The sequence below is a fragment of the Nymphaea colorata genome, chromosome 3 (genome assembly GCF_008831285.2).
Source record: "Nymphaea colorata isolate Beijing-Zhang1983 chromosome 3, ASM883128v2, whole genome shotgun sequence".
Lineage (NCBI taxonomy): Eukaryota > Viridiplantae > Streptophyta > Magnoliopsida > Nymphaeales > Nymphaeaceae > Nymphaea > Nymphaea colorata.
In genome coordinates this window covers 15,706,818-15,728,571 of record NC_045140.1, presented here as the reverse complement: position 1 = coordinate 15,728,571, position 21,754 = coordinate 15,706,818, and the positions used below count along the sequence as shown (strand labels likewise).

General features: G+C 41.4%; 2 protein-coding genes across 5 annotated transcripts; both read left to right on the top strand.

Annotated features, from left to right (window-relative positions):
• The first annotated feature begins 342 nt into the window (after positions 1–342).
• On the top strand, positions 343–3,480 carry LOC116250838 (gibberellin receptor GID1C-like). 2 transcript variants are annotated; one of them, XM_031624789.2, is made up of 3 exons: positions 343–780; positions 878–999; positions 1,804–3,480. In XM_031624789.2, the coding sequence occupies exons 2-3, from the start codon at positions 961–963 to the stop codon at positions 2,812–2,814; spliced, it is 1,050 nt and encodes a 349-aa protein (XP_031480649.1). In that variant the 5' UTR covers positions 343–780; positions 878–960; the 3' UTR covers positions 2,815–3,480. The 2 variants fall into 2 exon arrangements, with proteins under 2 accessions (XP_031480649.1, XP_031480648.1); XM_031624788.2 differs by having other exon boundaries at positions 343–796.
• A 1,936-nt stretch (positions 3,481–5,416) lies between these two features.
• On the top strand, positions 5,417–21,351 carry LOC116250151 (LEC14B protein). Of its 3 annotated transcripts, none has more exons than XM_031623602.2 (9): positions 5,418–6,558; positions 6,657–6,776; positions 6,872–6,955; positions 8,051–8,227; positions 11,435–11,512; positions 19,781–19,950; positions 20,248–20,412; positions 20,773–20,833; positions 20,984–21,351. In XM_031623602.2, exons 1-9 carry the CDS (start codon positions 6,097–6,099, stop codon positions 21,059–21,061), a joined length of 1,395 nt encoding a protein of 464 aa, XP_031479462.1. In that variant the 5' UTR covers positions 5,418–6,096; the 3' UTR covers positions 21,062–21,351. The 3 variants fall into 3 exon arrangements, with proteins under 3 accessions (XP_031479463.1, XP_031479462.1, XP_031479461.1); XM_031623601.2 differs by having other exon boundaries at positions 20,977–21,351; XM_031623603.2 differs by lacking the exon at positions 20,773–20,833 and having other exon boundaries at positions 5,417–6,558; positions 20,977–21,351.
• Positions 21,352–21,754: the final 403 nt, after the last annotated feature.

Below are 21,754 nucleotides of genomic sequence, written 5' to 3'. Positions count from 1 at the left end.
CACCACGTTTTGTCTTCTTCTCCTTCACACTTTCTCTTTCTCTCGCCTGTAATCTGCCCCTACCACCCTTTCCTTCTTCAAAAAAGAAATGGAAGAGATGGGTTGAAGAGCCAAATTAATGGCAGGTCAAAGTACTTGTAGAGGGGAATCGAAAATGTTTTAACTCAGATTTTGAAGGTAAAAGCTGGCGGCAGAGGGTGTAAACTTGTTCGTGCGACCCCACACACACACACAACAGTTGTTCTGATAAATAGGCAAAAGAGGGAGAAATTGGTCGAGGCTTTTGGGGGAGGGAGGAGATTCATTCAATCACTCCAACGCCGCCCACCCGTCGGCGAGGGAGAGGGAGAGGGAGAGGGAGAGTCAGGGAGGTAGGTGGGGTCCATGGGGCTTTCCGGAGTGAGCCGCCCGATTTGTCGTTACTTAAGTCGCAAAGGAGACCCCACCCCTTTTGGCATCTAGCGTTTGACTCCAAACCCTCCCTTCTCTCTTCTTTTTTCTCATCTTCATCTTCCTTCCTTCCTTGTTAACGAACGAACGGGTACTCCGATGTTGGGTTCTTGTTTCTAACTTGGTTTCCTCCGTGTGTGATTAGAGCCCACCGCGGGGGTTGCTTTTCACTGGTGAAAGTGAACAAGGGAGAGAGAGAGAGAGTCCTTGGCTACACGCCCAACCCCACCTTCTGCCCCCATACGCAACGGGGGAGGGGGGTTTCCTTCTCTCAACACACACACAGAGACACAGGGAGAGATCGAGAAAGAGAGAGTGAGAGAGAGGATGGTGATGATGATGGAAGGTTTTTTCCTCTTTTGCTTTCTGGTTTCGTGTCCTTCTTCTTAACCATTTTGCTCTTCTTTTCTCGTTTTTTCTGTTGAAGCATGAGAGGTGAGTTCCCCCGAATTCTCCTCCTCCTCCTCTAGCATCATTTCTTCCACCACCACCACCATCTTCCCTCGCGTTATGGCTGGAAGCAACGATGTTTCACTGAACGACGCCAAGGTAATCATCCCCCTTCTCTCCTAATCTCCTCAACTTCCTCCTCCTCCTTTGGTCTTTCGAATGATGAATTTTCTCTTTCTTCTTTTTGATTTGCGAGCGGATTAATCGCGATAACTGCGTGTTCCTCACATGCCAGATTTTGTTTTCTCATTTTCCTTTTTCTTTTTGGGGGAGGAGGAAAGAAGGGTTTCTATCCTGCGGGGCTTCGCCGATGAAATTGGTTTGTCGCTTCGACCACCGATTTAGGGCAAAACAAAAAAGACCGAAGAAAGGAAAGGGGGGTTGACGGATAGACTGGGGTTCTCCGGGTTCCCTCGTGAATCCAATTTGTGCTTCATTTCCTTAATTTTTCCACGCTCCGCCCATGTTTGGTGGAACGCTTTCTTGGGATTTCTCTCCACGCGCTTGCGACATGGCCAGCGGTTTTCTTTTTCCTCATCTTCCTCCCTGGATGGGTGGAGGGAGGGACCGGGGGGGTTGGATTCTTTTTACTGCTTCATTGTTTTCTCTTTTCACTCCATATTATACATCTTCATAAGAGAAGCGGCTGCGGGTTGTGAGTGATATCAGAAACCACACATGGAGTCTGCGTATGACTGGGACGATGGGGTCTGCATTTCTCAACGGCGGCGAGAGAGGAGAGGGAGGGGATTAGAGCGAGAGAGAGAGAGGAGGTGCTTGTTTGATTTTTCTGATATCCTGAAGGAATGTTGTTCTCTGCTTCCTCCTATTCTTTCCTCTTTCTTCTTTCTTTTCGGCTCTTCATAGAGTCTGGTTCTTCTACTCATCTCTATAATGACGCAGACGGTGGTTCCCCTCAATACATGGGTGCTAATTTCCAATTTCAAATTGGCGTACAATCTTCTCCGCCGCCCCGATGGAACATTCAATCGCCATTTAGCCGAATTCCTCGACCGGAAGGTGCCTGCCAATGCCACCCCGGTTGACGGGGTCTACTCTTTCGATGTGATCGTGGAGCGATCTACCAGCCTTCTGAGTCGCGTTTATAGGCCTTCCTCAGATGGGCTGGGCGGCGCTGGCGCGGCTGCTGCCCCAGTGTCATTTGATCCCACATCTAGCGATGCCGCTTTTCCGGTGATCATCTTCTTTCACGGGGGCAGCTTTGCTCATTCCTCCGCCAACAGTGCCATCTACGACACCCTCTGCAGGCGGCTGGTGAGCTTCTGCAAGGCCGTTGTGGTCTCTGTCAACTATCGTCGGTCTCCTGAGCATCGCTTCCCTTGTGCATATGATGACGGGTGGGCAGCCCTGGAGTGGGTGAACTCTCGGCCTTGGCTTAAGAGCGGGAAGGACTCAAAGGTGTACATCTTCTTAGCGGGCGACAGTTCTGGGGGCAACATTGCCCACCACGTCGCCCTCAGGGCGGCACAGTCAGGAATTCCGGTGGCCGGCAACATATTGTTGAATCCCATGTTTGGGGGAGAGAAGAGGACAGAATCTGAGAAGCGACTAGACGGCAAGTACTTTGTGACCATTCAGGATAGGGATTGGTACTGGAGAGCTTTCCTGCCAGAAGGGGCTAATAGAGATCACCCTGCGTGCAACCCTTTTGGCCCTAATGCTCTCAGTCTGAGCGGCTTGCCTTTCCCCAAGAGCCTTGTAGTTGTTGCGGGCTTAGATCTGGTGCAAGACTGGCAGTTGGCCTACGCTGAGGGGCTCAAGAGGGAAGGGCAGGATGTGAAACTAATATATTTGGAACAGGTCACTATTGGCTTCTACTTCCTTCCTAACACCGAACACTTCTATGGAGTTATGGAGGAAATAAAAAACTTTGTGAGTTCCAACAGCTCGTAGGCTGACCACTCCTCTTCAAGCCTCAATATGACCTGAAACTTTTTGACATTTTCCATCATTCTTTCTTTCTTCCTCCCTTTCTTCTCATTCCTCTCTCGTTCTTTGTCATGCCTTTTTTGGCTGTAAGGGGTTGATGTGCGATGTAAAAAGCATAGGCATTGGCTGCGTTCTGTTTGTTGTCTTGGTCGGTCGTTATCATTGTTGATGAATTGTAAATGATGTTCTCGGGGTACGCATATGTAAAGCGCTGCTGGTTGAGCTTGGATTGGTATACTGAAAATCTTCACCAACCCCACGTAGCAGGGGCATGCAAATGAGCTTGCAGACGGAGGACAGGTGAATTGAGAATTTATGCGTGAAGGTTCATTGGCATACGATCACCGGCCTGCGCTATGAAGAAAAGGAGGAGCCGCCTATAATGTGGCGAACGACGTGGACCATGATCAGGCTTCGTACCCCGCAAGATTGTTGAGGATTTACTATTTCATTAGACGATGTGGAGAGATTTGTTCGTTGCGGTGCTCAGCCAAACTAATCTAACTTGTCGAGGAAAAATCGTTGTTGTTGTTGTTGTCATCGTGTGACTGTCAGATACTTGTTTCTTAGAAATATGTAGACAATTATATATAAAGATACAAGCGGTTTATATAAATCTTTCTCCCTTAATCGTTTTCTCCTTGTATCGATTTTGTGTGGATGCTCAGGTGCTCGTGTTTTGTTTGAATATGCCTCCCACCTGCCTAACCCCATAAAGAGACAACTAAATAAATTTTGCCTGTGAGAGAGAGGCCTCCACAGGCTGAAGTGCGCATCCCACTCACGGACGCCATGCAAATGTGTTGTTGATTACCCAGTGACTGGGAAGTGCTACTACTCCTCATGCCGGCGATCGTTTTGCCATTGGCAGTCAACGAGGCATTTGCATGCCATTTGTTTGTTTGTTTGTTTGTTTTTTTTCTTTTTTTTTTTTTTCAATCACGCACATAGCGTGATGAAGCATGCATCTTTAGGCTGATAGCTGAAGCCGCACCCTTCCGTTCTCAGTAGGGTAAATTCGTTCAGCTTTAATGGAATAGGGGTGATGCCCCAGCCCGTTTCAGCTAGACGGTGGCCGCAAAATTATCCGTTCATCGGTTCATCACTGATCCTTCTTCAAATGGGAGTCTTCGGGAAGCTTTCAGACTGACATAAGGGGATGGGCGGACGACCAAGGTGGAGTTGGTAGGGAGGTACTTCGAGCAAGCACGCATTCATTTCGTGCCAAGTAATGCATCTGTTCCATCTAACTAAAAAGGACCACTAAAATCTTACTACAGGTTGTCTTGTCCAAACATGGCTGTGCAAATTGTAATGTAGATGATTGATTTTATATGAACCAAGCAAGTGCTTCAATGCTGTAATGTGATCCAGTATAAGATAGCGCATTTGATTGGCTCTCTCATTAAATTGCACGCCAACTTTATGTCTTGCTAAACCTAGGAATCAGTAGTTCCGCCAGGTTTCAATAAATTGTTCAATTACTGCAGCAATCTCTCTCTCTCTCTCTCTCTCTCACACACACACACACACACAAACAAACACATAGGCACATACAGACACATGACCTGTCCCAATGTGTGTGTGTGTGTTTGCATTTTGCATTTAAATTTATATTATTGCATAACTATTTCAGGACGAGCTTGTTGGATTTACACTGAATTAAAAAGAAAAGATCCATATAATATCCCTATAAAGAGCCCTCTACTCAAATATCAAAGAAATACAACTATTCTACATTGGTGGAGCCACGTGGGCTCGTGTAAGCAGTTGCACATAAAGTCCCACAAAATTTATTTATTTACATATAGGTGTCTAACCATTTGCTTATTATATTGGTGCCAATTAATCAATTTATTATGCATTTGATGGATTTAAGATACTAAAGAAGAATTTACCCTCAACGCAAGCAAAGTTCATTAGTTTACATTAGCCTCTTTAGTTGTACCCATTGTTAGTAATACATGTGTCCAACCTGCACGAATCAAAATTCCAGACCTTTGAGTTTTGATTAAGGCTTCTTCTTTTGTCAGTGCGGACACTCCAATTTTTCGGCTGCCTGACATGGATAATCTCTAACTAGGGACTTGAGGTCACAATAGAAAAGGTCAGCAACACTTTGAAGCATATATATGCGTGCATGCTCCTTCCTTGTAGTACATGCACATATTGACTGTAGACCTCACAGGATGAGGAGAAATGGCCAGATGCGGACGTAAAATTAAAATTTATTTTTAATGTCCATATGGTTCAACATATATCTCCATTAATATCGGTTCATTTGGAAATAAAAACAACCGGAGGAGGAAGAAATAAGAGCTTGTTTTGAGATATGTATGAAAATTCCAGTCGGGGGTATGGAGGAGGTGCTTCATGCCACGCATCCGGTGTCCTATCATTTCAACAGATAGCGTCTCCCCACGCGTCGATACTCTAAACCATGTCGCGGTTTGCTATCAGTAAACAAACCATGTCCAGATCCCCGTTTACTAACAGTATTGTACACGACACGACACACGAGGGAGTTACCTTCCATTTTAATTTGATTTGATTAATCTCCGATGCTTAAAGAGAAGAGGCACAGATCTGTGACTTGTGAGACCAATGCCTACCCTGCGACCGAGCGCAGGGAGAGAGAACAGAGGCTTGATCGGTAAACTGCGGACGAAACTTTACGCGTCATCAGATTCAGCCACGCGTTGTGAAAGTGGTGATGTCTGTTGCAGAATTTTGGGTAAAAGGAGTGACTGACAGGCCGCTCGCGTGCGGGAGCGTTGGATTTATCCCGGAGGAGGGCTGAGTCCCTCGTTCTCGCGCGGACTGGCAAAGGTTCCGGCGCCTCTGGTGCGAGTTGGGATGAGATAAGGGCTCTCAGGCTTCCAATCCCCCCCTCATCCTCTCTCTTTCTCGCTAACTATTCTTGTTCACCGCCTCCTTCTCCTCTGGATAACTACCGGAGACTTCATCCGCCACAGCAGGTCATCGTCTTTCTCCTTCTCGATTCCGGTCGAAATTCCGGCAAACTGTTCCTCCTCCTCCTCCTCCTCCTTGTTGTGCCGAATAATCTATATCAGATTGGCTTCGCCTTTGGTCGTAACTGTTTGATGCCGGGGTTCGTCATGTATTCGGTGAATCCTGCGTCGTTTCGGATCGCCTCAATCCGATGAAACTGTAACTTCTCCTCTATTCTAGGCTTTACCGTGTCTGCCTATCGCCGGTTGGTGCGGGGAGACGGCGACATGCCTTATGGACTTGAGCAGCATCGCTGAAACTTACATCTTCATGGGTCATGGCATGAGTCAACCGGAGGAAGAAGAAGACGAAGAAGAAGAAGGAGCCGGTGCCCCCCAAACCTGGAGCACCGATGCCACTGTTTCTTCTGATGGCAGTCCACCGGACGACCTGCGACCCTCTCCCCTTGTTGGTCAGGATATTTCACATCTTACGAAGCTTCGGACAGCTCCAAGCGAGATGTGCCTGAGCCTCTGCCCACGGGCGAGGCGGGGCACTTACGTCTCGACCACGAATATGCTCACCGGCAGGGAGGCCAACGTCTCCGGAAGGGGTCGCTTCTCCTCGTCGGAACGCTCTCACGTTCTCAGTAGATACCTTCCTTCCACCCGCCCTTGGTCCATCGACAAGATGAGCAGCAAGGCATATGTCTCCCAGTTCTCTGCGGACGGTACCCTCTTCGTTGCTGGATTCCAGGTCAAAATATCCCCGACTTTTCCCTACTACCCTTCCGTGGCGGTGCAAAAGGTTCCCTCTCATGTTGCTCAAACCTTCTGCTTTTCAACGCTCTGCAGGACCGGCATATCAGGATATACAGTGTCGATAACGGATGGAGGGTCCAGAAGGATATCCATGCGAGAAACTTGAGATGGACAGTGACCGACACCTCTCTCTCCCCTGACCAACGATTCCTAGTGAGTCTTCTTGCTTGCCTTCCCTCGTTCTTTCATTAATCCATTCCCTCGGTGTTACGCTTGCTTGGTTAGTTCCCTAATCTCGATATCTGCAGGTGTATTCAACCATGTCGCCCATTGTTCACATTGTCAATGCAGGAAGTGGACATGCTGGGGAAGAATCAGTTGCTAACGTCACTGTATGCACCCTATGGAAACTTTATTTCAGTTTGTCTTTCTGAGAGAACTGAGAAATATGCTCAACCGTTATGTCATGTTGTAGTTGCATGGTTATACTGCTTGCAAGCTGCTTCTTTTTCTATTTGATGCTCCGCCTGCTTTCCACTTTCTTCAGACAGGCAATTTATTGTAGTGCAGAAAAAAAAAAAGATCCATTTAATCATACCGACTTCACTTAATATGAGGACAAATAAAATGCCTGCAATCAATCCCACTCAGATATGTTGCTATCAAATAATTCCTTCTGATCAAATTCCTTTTGACTTGCTTTTTTGCCTACCTAGACACAAACAGAGACCTAGCATCCTGGACACTTCTCAAGCTATAGTCATTCACACTCTCTTCAATAACTCACCCTGTGAATATAAACTTGATCATTTGCCGCTAAAGTAGAGTTTCAAAGTCCGCAGTTAGTTTTTTGGTTAAGGTGGTAAGTTTCACATACTTGAACATGGTTGACTCAGCATTTCTGAAGTAAGGTACGGAAGGAATCATCACAAGGATGCCTATTTAATGGTTAATTGGCTATGGTGGTAGCTTTTTGTTATTGTGCATTTTGCTTTTGTTATCTCCAGTTTCTGCAGCTTGCCACCAATGTTGCTTCTTTGCATGTGTTGAGAAGGTGGTACAGGGACTTGCTTAATTTTTACCTAGTTTGCATCAGTGGATCATTTCTAAGCACTGGCTATATATTGCTATTGTACAGTTAATCTGATGTTGTGAATTGATGCAAGCTTCAAATTTTGTCATGAGGTCGAATTTTGAGGAAGGAAAAAAGTATTCTGCCTTTTGAATAAGGACACACAAATGTGTATACAACTGTACATGGACTTGCTAGATCTGCGGTCTACCCATGTTTGCATTCGAAGATATCTAACTGTGTAATCTGTGGTTCACAGTCAGCACAAGGTTTAGAATGGATAGCTATCACCAACAAGAGAACTGAGACATGTACATGCAGTCACACTTGCTGACAGTACAACTTACACATGCATTAGCTTGAAAAATGCAGGGGTGCAACTTTAATGGGGATGTTCTTTCTTTCTGTTATGCAGGAAATTCATGAAGGCCTACACTTCTCTAACAATGAATATGATGGTCATGGTTTTGGGATTTTCTGTGTTAAGTTTTCAACTGATGGGCGGGAGCTTGTTGCTGGAAGCAGTGATGATTCTATATATGTTTTTGATCTTGAAGCAAACAAGCTTAGTCTTGCAATTTCTGCACACACGGTGACATTCTGACTCTTCCATTATCTCAGCTTAAGTTGTTTTGTAGATTCCATCGTTAAATAGTACATGTAGCCTTTTTTGCTTTTAAATTCATTTCTGCACCATAGTTACCTGAGCTTAAGGCGTCATCTCTAGACAGTATCATGAGTAGCATTCATAGTTGGTACCATTTGATTCCATCATAAATAAGCAATGTATATCGGGTTCTTTCTTTCTTGTTTGCTATGTGTGAAGTCCATAAGTATTGAGTAGTCCAGTTTGTGATCCTGAATTTGTAGGAGAAAACATTGCATCGCTAGCCAAATGCAAACACATTCTCAACTTGGCTATAAAAAAAATTGATCTCTTAGAATAAACTTTTAGCAGACTTGTTTAGTTTGTGTAACATATTTTCTGTATAATGTACTTATAATTTGGTTATAAATTAGCGGCAGCCACAAAATGGAGTTTGGTGTGAATGTCTCATGCAACTTATGCCTAAAACCTATGTAACTTGACGCATTTCTGCGCCTGCACCCATGTCAGTGCGACCTCTGTGCAGTTGCAGTACTGGTGTTTTGTGGAATGCAGTCAGCATGCACCTGGTGTAGCCTGCCACACTGGGTCCTATATCCATTTCCAACATGCTTGCAGCCTGCATCAATGGTGAGTCAAGTGCAGTTCCCTTTTTGGAAAAAAAAAAAAGAAGCAAAAGCTTGAATATGTGTGAGAGAGAAGGAGAGATATTAGTTGTTTTTTCTGATTCAAGACTGCTGGGAGTTGGCTCCTTCCCTATTATCAAAGAAATGAAAGAAGCATCAAACAATTGACAAGGAATAAACGTTCCACTATTGTTGCCTATGTAGGAGGATTCACTAAGGCACGATGAAAACGTTATGCTAGGGTTTTCACGAGAGAGACTGAAACCCTTGATGGCCATGATGTCTGCTAAATTTGTGTGTGTGTGTGTGTGTGTGTGTGAGAGAGAGAGAGAGAGAGAGAGAGAGAGAGAGAGAGAGATGGCAGCCTCAAGAGTGAGGGAGAGAGAAAAAGAGAGAAACCCTTGTCTTGATGATGCTCCTGTTGAGGGAAAAGAAAAAAGAGAGAGAGAGAGAGAGAGAGAGAGAGAGAGAGCCTCATTGGACATACATGGCCTCATCGACAGTTGCCATGAGAGAGAAGGAAAAACCTTCAGAAGAGAGAGAGAGGGAGAGAGAGAGAGAGAGAGAGAGAACAATATGATTGAAGAAGAGCGGCTTTGGCACTTAGTCTATCGGTTGTAAATTGTGCCTTGGATCAAATTTTAGGATTTGAAATCAGATGGGATCCAATTCGAGGCCTCAAGCCTTCTAGTAGCAGGAGGGGATTTGTTGGGGCAAAATAGGTATAAAATAGGTAGATAGGAAATAATAAGCGGGTTGGGGCTTGCTTCCTTAGTAGAAAAGTTGACTGGTTGTAACTAGCTTATATAGTAGGTTGATGAACTATTGACTTACACATGCTTAATAAAGGACTCATTTGGACTTTCTCTTAACCCTAGCTTACAAGTGTGTTTGTGAGAATCCCTCTTTTTCCCTTTGTCTCTCTTCTCTGAAGGCAAGGTGAGAGTAGAGGCACATGCTGACCATCTAGTATAGAGCAAGGTCAAAACCATAGTCACATTAATACACCTAAAAAGAGGTGCACCTGCGTGGAGCCGTGGACACGACGTGGGTGTAGGTAGGGGTGCACCTTTAATACTGCAGAAAACGAGGCCAACATGCATCTTCTACGGGTTGCTGCACTGGGCTAAAAATGTTTAGTTTTAGATGTGCACCCCACTCGTGTCAACAGCGAGGCCGGTGTAGTCAATCTCAGGCTGCGTCCAGGATAAAGTGTGCTCTTTCCTTAAAGGGAAAAAAAGGACAAAAGTAGGGTTTGTTAGGGGTTCTATCCCGACAGTGTGAACCTACTTCATTTGTTGCATTTTTCTCACCTCTCCACTTCTTGCGATCAGTGACGGGGAACCACAGGCCAATGATAGCAATCGGTGACCGGCAATGCAGCAGCTATGGCCAGCAGGGTCTGTGTGGACTATTGCCTGCATAGACCAACAAAAATATTTATTTTGATATTGATACTTTAGGATAATTTTTATTTTTATTTTTTAACATATTGGTGCCTGTGAAAAATTTAAAAGTGTATAACTTGTGCCCTTTAGCTAGAATTTTCTGGCTCCGCCCAGCTATAAAAGATACAAGCTGTCCCTCATCGGAGCTCTCTGGCAATGACACTTTCCCTTTCTTCTCATTTCGTAAAAGAAATGAGCACTGTCTCTCTCTCTGACTCTTCTCATAAAGGACAACCTCTATTGTCTGTCCTTTTAGAAGGACGCTTATAAAAGACGACCTCTCATAAAATGTGTCATCTCCTAAAAGACGGCTACATTGTACAGGACATTACAATTTGTTTTTTATTATTCGTTTCAGCTTTTTAAAAAATAGAATGTTGGACTAAAATAGCCTTTATTTAAAACTTCATTTATAATAACAAAAATGAAAAGAAAAAAATGAATAAATAAAACTATTAAACAATTATATAACAAGCTACACACACACACACCCACCTACCCACCCTTGCTGCACCTGCACCCAAAATTTTTTTAAAATTGCGGCGCCGGTACTTGCCTTGCATGCATACATACATACATATATACACACATATATACCTTGCTGCACCTGCACCAAAAAAATTTTGAAACACCCTGCACTTGTGTGATATAGGTCAAAATGTTTGGGAGAAAGGCCCTTACTGCATTGGAGAATTACCGTTACCCTGGAGAGGGTTTATACATCTTTTTGGTGCCATTTCTCAGCTGAGGATCCTTTTTTAGATTTTGTAAGACGATAGTTGCATCATCTGTTTTTAGATTGAGGAAGTTATTTTCATCACTAGAATGTATTCAAGTTGCTGGTTTTTTAGTATTTTTCTGCACAAGGAAGCCATTCTGCACTTGGATCTTGATCATCTATTTGTAGTAGCTAAGTTGGCTTGCTAAGCACCTCTTCTATGGATCTTGTCAGCAAGTAATTGCTGAGTCTTTGTTAGGATGTTTTGGTGGTTTAAGAGCTCGTTTGAGGGATATTGTGTGAAACTGTGAACATGTCGTGCTGTTAAACAGTTCCAAGTTCCAACTAAGACTATGATGTAATTGTAATATAATATATTGATTTGCATGTCAATGTGCAGGAAGATGTTAATACGGTCTCTTTCGCTGATGAAAGTGGGCATATCATGTATTCTGGAAGCGATGATAGCTTTTGTAAGGTACACATATGCTCAATTTTACGATAATAAACATGCAAAAAATTATTCTTTTCTTCGGGGAGAGAAAATTGTGACATACAGGTTAATTTGTTAGGAACCCTATCTTGTTGAGCTGTTCTGATTTAGTGCATATTTATGGATTCCTCTATGCACTGTTACGTAGACTCAATTTTCTTGAAGCCCCATCTTGTTCAGGTGTTCTTGTAATCTTATCTGATGTATTACTATGCATTGTTTAATCATATTACGTGTTTTGCTTGTTTAATCAAGTACCTGCATGAGTATATGTTGAAATATGTGTGGATATAATATTTCAACCTGCACTTTGATAGAAATCTAGCACCAATATCTGTAACCAGAAAACAGCACTCACGCAGGAAGATAGAGATAGAGAGAGAGAGAGGGGGAGAGAGAGAATGAAAACAAGAAGAAACTGAGGAGAAGAAGCCGTAGCCAAAATGGTTTGCACGGCCTCTATTTATAATCCCATTTCCAGAATTCTAAGAGTCTCCAATCGTAGAATCCTAGGAGATTTCACAAGCTCCAAGGACATTAATTACATCATAGAAACCTAAGAGACTTCACATATTACAAGGATATTAACTACCATAGAATCCTAGGAGACTTCCCATATAACAAAGATATTAACTACAACATAGAATCCTAGGAGACTCTTCACATGTTACAAGGACATTAAATATCTTAACACATTTTACAAGGAGGTGGAATCCTAAGAGACTCCTCTTCAACGTGCTGGTGAAGGATTTATATTTTAACACCCTCCCTCAAGTTGTGCATGGTTTTGCACCATGTACAACTTGCCTTTTAGAAACCAGAATCGTTCCTTTGTTAATCCATTTGTAAATAAGTCTGCAACTTGTTCATCTGTACAAACATAAATAGGCTGAATCTCCTTGTCTTCCACCTTTTGTCTAACAAAGTGTTGATCAATCTCAATGTGCTTTGTTCGACCATGTTGTACGGGATTAAAGGCAATGTTAATAGCGCTTTGATTATCGCACATTAACATTGATGTTTTAATCTTTTCTCCAATGTCTTCTAGCAAATGTCTAACCCATGTAACTTCAGCAGTACCTGCAGCCATGCATCTGTATTCAGCTTCAGTGCTGGATCTTGCTACTGCCTTTTGCTTTCGACAACTCCAAGACACAAGATTACGTCCAATGAAAATACAAAAACCAGAAATGGACTTTCTTTGATCGGGATCTCCAGCCCAATCTGCATCTGTGAATGTCATAAGTTGATGTCCAGTAGTTATATTTTCACTCTTACCATAAACTAAGCCATCTCTTGCTGTCCCTTTAAGATATCTTAATATTCTTTTGACAGCATCCATGTGAGTATCTCTAGGTACATGCATAAATTGAGATACTTGATTCACAGCATATATAATATCTGGTCTAGTAAATGTAAGATATTGAAGTGCCCCAACAATACTTCGATATTGCGTAGGATCTTCATATAACTCCCCATCTTGAGTACTTAGTCTTTGATTTAGAACACTAGGAGTTCCAACAGGCTTACAATCAGACATACCTGACTTTTTCAGCAGATCTAACGTGTATTTCTGTTGTGTCAATGTGAGGCGATTATTGTGCCTATCAATCTCCACTCCAAGAAAGAATCGTAAATCACCAAGCTCTTTCATTTTGAAGTTTTGCATCATCAAAACTTTAGCTTCTTCTATGTGTTTTTCTGAATTGCCTGTGATAACAATATCATCAACATATATAAGAAGTAAAGTAAATATGTTTTCCTTTCGATAAATGAAAAGAGAGTGATCTAGAGGACATCTTCGAAAACCACATTCTTGAATCTTGCAAGAGAAACTGTCAAACCACGAACGTGAGGCCTGTTTAAGTCCATAAATAGATTTTCTTAGTTTGCAAACCCATGCATGAGAGTCTCCTTTCGTGTATCCTGGAGGTTGTTCCATATATACTTCCTCCCTTAAATCACCATGAAGAAAAGCATTCTTCACGTCCATTTGATGTAGTCTCCATCCATATTCAACTGCCAATGATATAATCACGCGAATTGTTCCCATTTTGATCACAGGGCTGAATGTCTCATCATAATCTTCTCCATATTGTTGTGTAAACCCTTTTGCTACTAACCTTGCTTTGTGTCTTTCTATGCTGCCATCAAGTTTGTATTTAATTTTGTATACCCATTTGGAGCCCACTACGTTCTTTTCGTGTGGCCTCGGAACGTTCTCCCATGTTCCACATTCATGCAAGGCATCCATTTCTTCTGTCATAGCCTTTCTCCAATGATGTGATTTTGATGTTTGATCAAATGAAGTAGGTTCTTCCTCCTTGCCAACTTTTGCCATGAATAACTGAAAATCAAGTGATAAAGAATCATAGCTAACCCACCTGTGAATGGGATGACGAATGCGTTGGGATCTTCTAAGGTGGGGCATGTTGTCTTCTTCACTGTGAGCATCTCTGTCCCTTAGTCGTCGACTGTAGATAAGACCCGAATACCGATGTGCATTGTTGCTCTGTTCTTCATTATTGTTTTCGTGATGACTTGATGACTGTGTTGGATCTTCTTGATTTTCACTTTGAGCCATATCCGACGGTTGTATTGCTCTCTCTGAATCTTCACTTTGAGGCACATCATTTTCTATAACAGGATCTGCATTGAATAACTGTGTACTGGTCCAGGGATCATAAGATTCAATGGTCATAGGCATTTCATTTGTATTATCAAAACTATGTTCATCAAAAATGACATTTCTTGAAGTTTTGATACGTTTAGTTGTTGGATCATAGCATCGAAAACCTTTATATTCATCAGCATATCCAACGAATCTACATTGAATAGCTTTGTCTTGAAACTTGTTCTTCAAGGCAGCATCAACGTGAACATAGCATACACAACCAAAAACCTTCAAGTTCTTGTAATCAGGTTGTTTGCCTAAGAGTGTAAAATATGGCGATTTAGACATCAAGAGTGTCATAGGCAAACAATTTATTATGTATACAGCAGTATGGAAGGCTTCAGTCCACAAGGAAATGGGCACATTAGTATCATGCATCATGCTCATGGCGCTTTCAACTATATGTCGATGTTTCCGCTCAACTACACCATTTTGTTGTAGTGTGTAAGGGCAGGAAATTTGTCTAGTTATCCCTTTTTCACGTAGAAATTCAATAAAATCAAGCGAGGAATATTCTCCCCCTCCATCACATTGAAAATGCACCACATTGGATGAAAATTTAGTTTGAATCATGACATAGAAGTTTCGAAATATGTGAGGTACTTCTGATTTGTGTTTCATGAAGTAAATCCAGGTAAAACGTGAGTAAGAGTCAATGAATAAGACATAATATCTTGACCCTGACATGGAATCAATAGGGGCTGGCCCCCATACATCAGAAAAAATAGTTTCAAAAGGTTTGGAAGCCCTTTGATTTATATTATGGAAAGGTAAAACATGACTCTTACAAAGTCCACAACTTGAACATTTTTTGACACTTGAAGTAAGAGGTAAACTTGATCTTGGAATGAGACTATCTGTGACAAGTTTTTCAATGAAATGTCGACCACAGTGTCCTAGCCGACTATGCCAAAAATCAGACTCCAAAAATTGGTTGGGGCCCCTTACTTTTGATTGAAAATGGCAAGAACTTGGCACTGATGACGCATTATGAGAAAGAGAAAATGTCTTCAATCCTATATCAAAAGTGGATGAATCCTTGGGTAGACATTCCTTGAGGACGTACATATTCCCTTGACGCTCTCATCTAGCGAACATTTTCTTCATTTGGAGGTCCTTGACATAGACAGAAGAAGGTGTGAATTCAACAGAAGAGCTTGTATCATCAATGAGTTTAGAAATGGATATGATGTTCTTTTTGATATTGAGAGCAAGAACAACATTAGACAGTGATAGAGACGAGGATGACAATGGAATATGTGCATTTCCAATATGTGTAATAGGATGAGATTTTCCATCACCTGTTATAATGCAACTTCTACCGTAATGAGTGGATAAGTTAGTCAATTTACCTGCATTTCCTGTCACATGGGTAGCTGCACCTGAATCCAAGAACCATTCTCCCTGCTCATTTTGCTTTATAGTCATCTTTGAGAATGCGGTCATCAATAGCTGTTGCATATCTTCAGCGGTGGATTTAGAACTTTGTCCTCCTTGTTTATAATCATGTCTTACCCCTTTGTTTTTATTTTGAGGATTAAACCAACATTGTGCCTTCATGTGTCCTTTCTTGTTGCACTGAAAACAAATTGGTATTTTTCTTGAAGTATCCAAAGGAGACATACCTTGGTTATGTGGTGTTGGTAGAATGCCACGACCACCATGGTTGGAGTTCCCATGGCTCTTACCAAACTTTACATTCATAGCCAACACATTTTGGGAGTTCCCTTGATCAGTCCTTTCAATGACTCTTTTCATATTCATTTCATGTTGGAGAAGTTTACCTTGTAGTTCGTTGAAGGAAGGCAGAACAGGAAGGACCTCAAGAGCTGTAATAAAAGCATGATAATCATGCCCAAGTCCATTCAAGGTTTGCTGCACCTTTTCCTTATCAGAAATGTTATTCCCTGAGGCAGCAAGTTGGTCTGCGACGGCCTTAATACGCCCCAAATAATCCATGATAGACGTTGAACCTTTGCTCAAATTCTGAAATTCTTTCTTTAAGTACATAATTCGAGCTTCTGATATTTGGGAAAAGGTATCAGCAAGGGTTTCCCATAATTCTTCTGCAGTACAATCATCAGAAACTGAAAGTAACACTTGTTGAGATAAAGTGGACAAAATATACGCAACCAGACTTTGATCACGTCTCATCCACATAGCATGTTCAGGATTGTTGTCTTCATGAACAACAATAACTTCTCCTGCCTCATTTTTTATTTCCTGTAAGACGGATATTGGTGGAGCCTTTGTTGAACCATCGAGATGTCCAAAGAGGCCTTGACTTCTTATGAAAGGCATGATTTGCCTTTTCCAGATCAGATAATTCTCATGGTTGAGTTTTTCGGTAATAAGGTGAGGAAGAAAACTTGAGGACATGCTAGAATGCAAAAGGTTTTCCATGACAGCAGAAAGGAATGGTATATAGGTAGAAGATGAGAGGGAAAGAAGACACGATATAACAAGATGTGTCCTTGGGTAAGCAAGAAGAAAAAGGAACAAGAATTGCGCAAGAGAAAAGTAAATTCAGGATAGAGACAAGATGAGAAAAGAGTTCTAACCAGATCAGACCTGTTTGGGCATTTCGTTTGGTAGAGATAACGTAACCTGGTGCTCTGATACCATGATAGAAATCTAGCACCAATATCTGCAACCAGAAAACAGCACTCACGCAGGAAGATAGAGATAGAGAGAGAGAGAGAGGGAGAGAGAGAATGAAAACAAGAAGAAACTGAGGAGAAGAAGCCGTAGCCAAAATGGTTTGCACGGCCTCTATTTATAATCCCATTTCCAGAATTCTAAGAGTCTCCAATCGTAGAATCCTAGGAGATTTCACAAGCTCCAAGGACATTAATTACATCATAGAAACCTAAGAGACTTCACATATTACAAGGATATTAACTACCATAGAATCCTAGGAGACTTCCCATATAACAAAGATATTAACTACAACATAGAATCCTAGGAGACTCTTCACATGTTACAAGGACATTAAATATCTTAACACATTTTACAAGGAGGTGGAATCCTAAGAGACTCCTCTTCAACGTGCTGGTGAAGGATTTATATTTTAACACACTTTTCTTTTTAGTTGGATTTTCTTCCAAGGCTAGTGATAGCATCCGTTCATTTTCTTTTCTTTGGAATGTAATGATTCTGTGTGTGTGTGTGTGCATGCTTGCGTGCAGGTTTCTACCTTATACAATTGCCAATCAATTAAAATATCTTGTACAAATGGTGGACTTGCAGCCTCTTTGGTATGTCAGGATGTAATTGCTGAAGTTCAGCACTCCTATTTCATATAGTTAATGACTTTCCTACTAAAGAACAAACACTCTTTGTGAAGAATGCAAATACAATTGATACTAAGCAGTTCAGGCATATTGAATTTTTTATCTAGGCGTTTGATACCCTTGGATGGAAGTGTGATATCTCTGGACCCTATGGAATTTCATTGTGGGAGATTTATAGATTTTGTATCAATTTTGATCAAGTGGAGATAAGCTTGGCTGAGCTGTTGAATTGAAAGTTTTACAAAAACGCTCCTGACTTCCAATAGTATATCTGAAACATACTAAAGTTTGAACAATTTCCTTTAACCTGTTTGTTTAATCTAGTTCAAGTGGCTAAGTGCAAAATACTATGCATGTGTGTTTCTTGTTATGCCTTCAAAGAATCAAAACTTAAGTACTTTGTTTCTGTTAAATGATCCTTAAGCAGTTATAGGAAAACTAGATGGTACCTTTAATGGATTACTTGTACTTTCATATCAACCAGAAATGCCTTAGCTTTGAGTTATTTCCATGTCAGTTACTTGGACACTTGAAGTAAAACATCAGTTGTACAACAAAATTTGACAATCAATTGCTTATCCCATTTTGACGTCTTTATAGGGCCAACCTTCAAAAAAAATTGGAGGATCAATGGCAACAACTAAAGCAACAAATGATTTAGTTCTATGGTTCCTTATTAAAATTGCTGGATAATTCAAAGTCAGGACCTAGTTTAACTTGGGCTCCATCTTCCATGCCATGAACTTTTTTATTTTATCCCTGACACAACAGCCACCTTGGTTTTAAACTAGATTTGAATGTGAAGGAAATAATTACATCTATAGTGAATTGGATAAAATCTGTGTGTGTGCGTGCGTGCGTGCGTGTTGTAGCATGCTGAAATATGAGAACTTGGAAAAGGAGAACTTACGAGGGCTATTATGAATTGTTTGGTTTGTTTGATTTGATAGCTCACAGATTGCCACATCCACATCCACAGACACACGGACAGAGAGAGGGAGAGAGAGAGACTATTAGGACCATTAGGATTCATCATCATGGTTGTGAACTGCGGTCAGTCCTTTTTGTTTACAAATTCTCACATATAATATTGTAAAACCAGGTGATTGGATTTAATGTTTTGGCAATAAAGATTTCAAAGGACCAGCATGCATTTGTTGCTAGTTTTGATCATCATACATCCAGTTAATAGTTGTGAGTCATGCTTGAGTTTTTATTGTCTGACATCCTCCTTGTGGGAAGCAGGTTCCATGATGGATGGAAGACCTCATAGGAAGTGCTAGGCACCCTAGGACACATCCACTATAGCTGTCTTATCAAAAGCAATGTTGTAAAAAGCGTTACGTAAGCCGTATCGATTTGGCTTTAAGATACGTTGTATCGTAAAATATCGTAACATATCGTATTTTTTATAAAATTAATCAGAAAAAATACAGAAAATTTCAAAAAAATCAGTAAAAATCAAGAATAATATGTTTTTCATAAAAAACATGTTTTACAGAATGATAGACTTATTATTGCTATAAAGTTACGATTCATTATTTCAACATTCATGAACATCAAAATTCATAACAATATATCAATATCAATCTGGAAAGCACAACAAGGAACATAATATAAGTACATAACATATCGTAATTGTATCGTAACTGTATTGTACAATACGGTGCTTGTATCGTACGATACGTGCGATACATGGATGATACACTACCTGTTTACGATACAGGTGGTGTATCGTATCGCATTTTTGAAACGTGACGATACATAACGTAGGATACGGCCCCGTCGTACAACACTGATCAAAAGTGCCTTGAATGCTTCCAACCTTTATATCATCAACATGAGTTGGTTTCTGAAAGAATGGCAAAGCCATAACTGAAAAAGGGACGACCACCGAGGCCTTACGTCTTGTCTTTGGTGCATCAGCAAAGACTTCAAATTTATAATGTGAAGTTGGATTGTGCAGCACTTTCTTTAAGGCTTCCCTTGGTTTCGTACTCATTCATATTATGTTGGCCGTGAGACAACTCGATTACACGTCCATGATGCTTTGTGCTATCCTTTTGTGCTTGATTTCTGCCTTTCCTGTTTTATGAGTTGAAAGAAGAAGTCTCAACACTTCTCATTGGCATGAAATTTGAGGTGACTTACTCTGCTTGGCTGCATGCTTGTAAGATGGGTGAGATTAGGCCTTGTCCTATTATCAGCAACTGAAAAGCATGTTGCTCTTTTTTGTTTTTTAATTCAGCCCTGTATGTTAGTCTCTCCAATGCTTGCCTTCTTCAGGTGTGGGACAGGCGTTGCTTTATAAGAGGCCGTGCAGCTGGTGTCTTGGTGGGTCATTTGGAAGGAATTACATTTTTGGATAGTCGTGGGGATGGCCGATATTTCATTTCAAATGGAAAAGATCAATCAATCAAACTATGGGACATAAGGAAAATGTCATCTAACACCAGGTATGCCCATTCCTATTGCTTTCATCAGTCTTACGGCACTTGGTAAGGAGTTTCACATATATTAAGCCATTTACGCCTGGCAGTACATCTTGTCATAGAAGGTAATCACTGCCTTGCCTATCATAGGGGGTATTGCATGCTTATGCCGATGACAGGTATCTTTGCTCTTTAAATTTCATCCTTGGCAACAGTTGGAGTATATGTATCTATTTTGGAAACAACTGGATGGTATTGCTAAACACTGCTAAGCTAAATGCTGGTGATGCCAACTTATTTTGGCTTGTATTGCATATGCAGTGCTTATCCGAGGAGAATGCGCTACACCGAGTGGGATTATCGGTGGATGGATTACCCCACTTACTGCAGAAAGCTGAAGCATCCAAACGACCAGTCATTGGCTACCTACAAAGGGCATCAAGTTTTGCGTACACTCATACGCTGTTACTTCTCTCCCGTGTCTAGGTATAGTGTCATCCTCTTCTTTTTCTTGAGGTCTTTTGTTCCCTTGTTGAAGTGTATGAGTTCAACTTCTTGCATTTGAAGGGCCATTACATGCATCAAACTGGATATAGTACAAGTGGTGAAGTATCATAAGGGAAACAATAAAGGACTTAATTTTGTTTTTCAAAATGGCCTGTGGTGGTCCTGTTGCTTTTTCGTCTGCCAGTCATGCTGCTTATCAGCCGATCAGGACACGAAGAATCAACAGTGGCCTAATGTTCATTACATATATTCAGCATGTGGAGACAAAGAAAACATGTGATTGGATAGTTTAAAGTTTTAGACTGATCTTTTTTGCTCCTGTTTTATCTAATATTGCAGCACTGGTCAGAAGTATATTTATACTGGCTCTCATGACGGGTGCATCTATATTTATGATGTGGTATGAGCTTTCATATATATATATACTTTTTCAAATGGGATTCCTTGTCTTTTGTTGCACATGATTACCAATTACAGATCTACACTGTTTGTTCTTGTATGGTATCGTGTTATCATCTGATGTAAATGGTTTTGCTTTGTCAGATTACAGGGGATACTGTTAGTAAACTGGTGTATCACTCATCAACTGTCAGGGATTGCAGTTGGCATCCTTTCTTTCCTATGCTAGTGAGCTCCTCGTGGGATAACGTCCTCGCTTGTTGGGAGGCTTCTGCTGGAAATGAAGCAAAAAACTGTGATGTGAAGAAGACCCGTCGGAAGAAACGTATGTAGGTCTCAGGATATAGTGGTATGTATATATGTAGACATAGTTGTCCTTGTTTATTCATTATGATCCACCCTAGAGGATTTATCTCATGTTATAGCTCTCTTTCAAACAGTTCTCTTTTGTATTAATAAATAATCCGTTGCACAAACAATGTATGAACCGACCATCGTCAAATTTGGCAGTTTCTTTAAGTATTGTGGAGAAACAGCGCTTTGGGTTGGAAACTTCACATTTCCAAATTGCAGTATTTAACACGCCATCAAGTACAGATGTTTAGCCTATTCTGTTATGCTTTTTATGGCTCTCAGCTTGGAGTCTTTTATACTTTTTCTCAAAGCCAGCTAGACTGCAAGGATTCCGGGAGCGAGCAGATCACGGACGCTCCAATTTCCAAATTCCAGTATGCGCAACTCCAATGTTCGTAGTGTATATGATATGTCCCCGTCCCCAGACATTCCAACGACAATCTGGGTTATCCAATTCCAGTATTTAATATGCGCCATCAATTACAATTTTGCACGAACACCCAAAATTCGTAATTTGAGCATGGTACGTCCCTGCATCCAGACATGTTTCATCGTTTGTCCTGCCGTG

Excerpts from the sequence above, each read along its gene's own strand:
- LOC116250151 (XM_031623601.2), top strand. The coding sequence starts at position 6,097 with ATGGACTTGAGCAGCATCGCTGAAACTTACATCTTCATGGGTCATGGC. Across the intron at positions 6,559-6,656 it reads TCTTCGTTGCTGGATTCCAG|GACCGGCATATCAGGATATA; the intron begins GTCAAAATATCC and ends AACGCTCTGCAG. Across the intron at positions 20,834-20,976 it reads GCATCTATATTTATGATGTG|ATTACAGGGGATACTGTTAG; the intron begins GTATGAGCTTTC and ends TTGCTTTGTCAG.
- LOC116250838 (XM_031624789.2), top strand. The coding sequence starts at position 961 with ATGGCTGGAAGCAACGATGTTTCACTGAACGACGCCAAG. Across the intron at positions 1,000-1,803 it reads TTTCACTGAACGACGCCAAG|ACGGTGGTTCCCCTCAATAC; the intron begins GTAATCATCCCC and ends ATAATGACGCAG.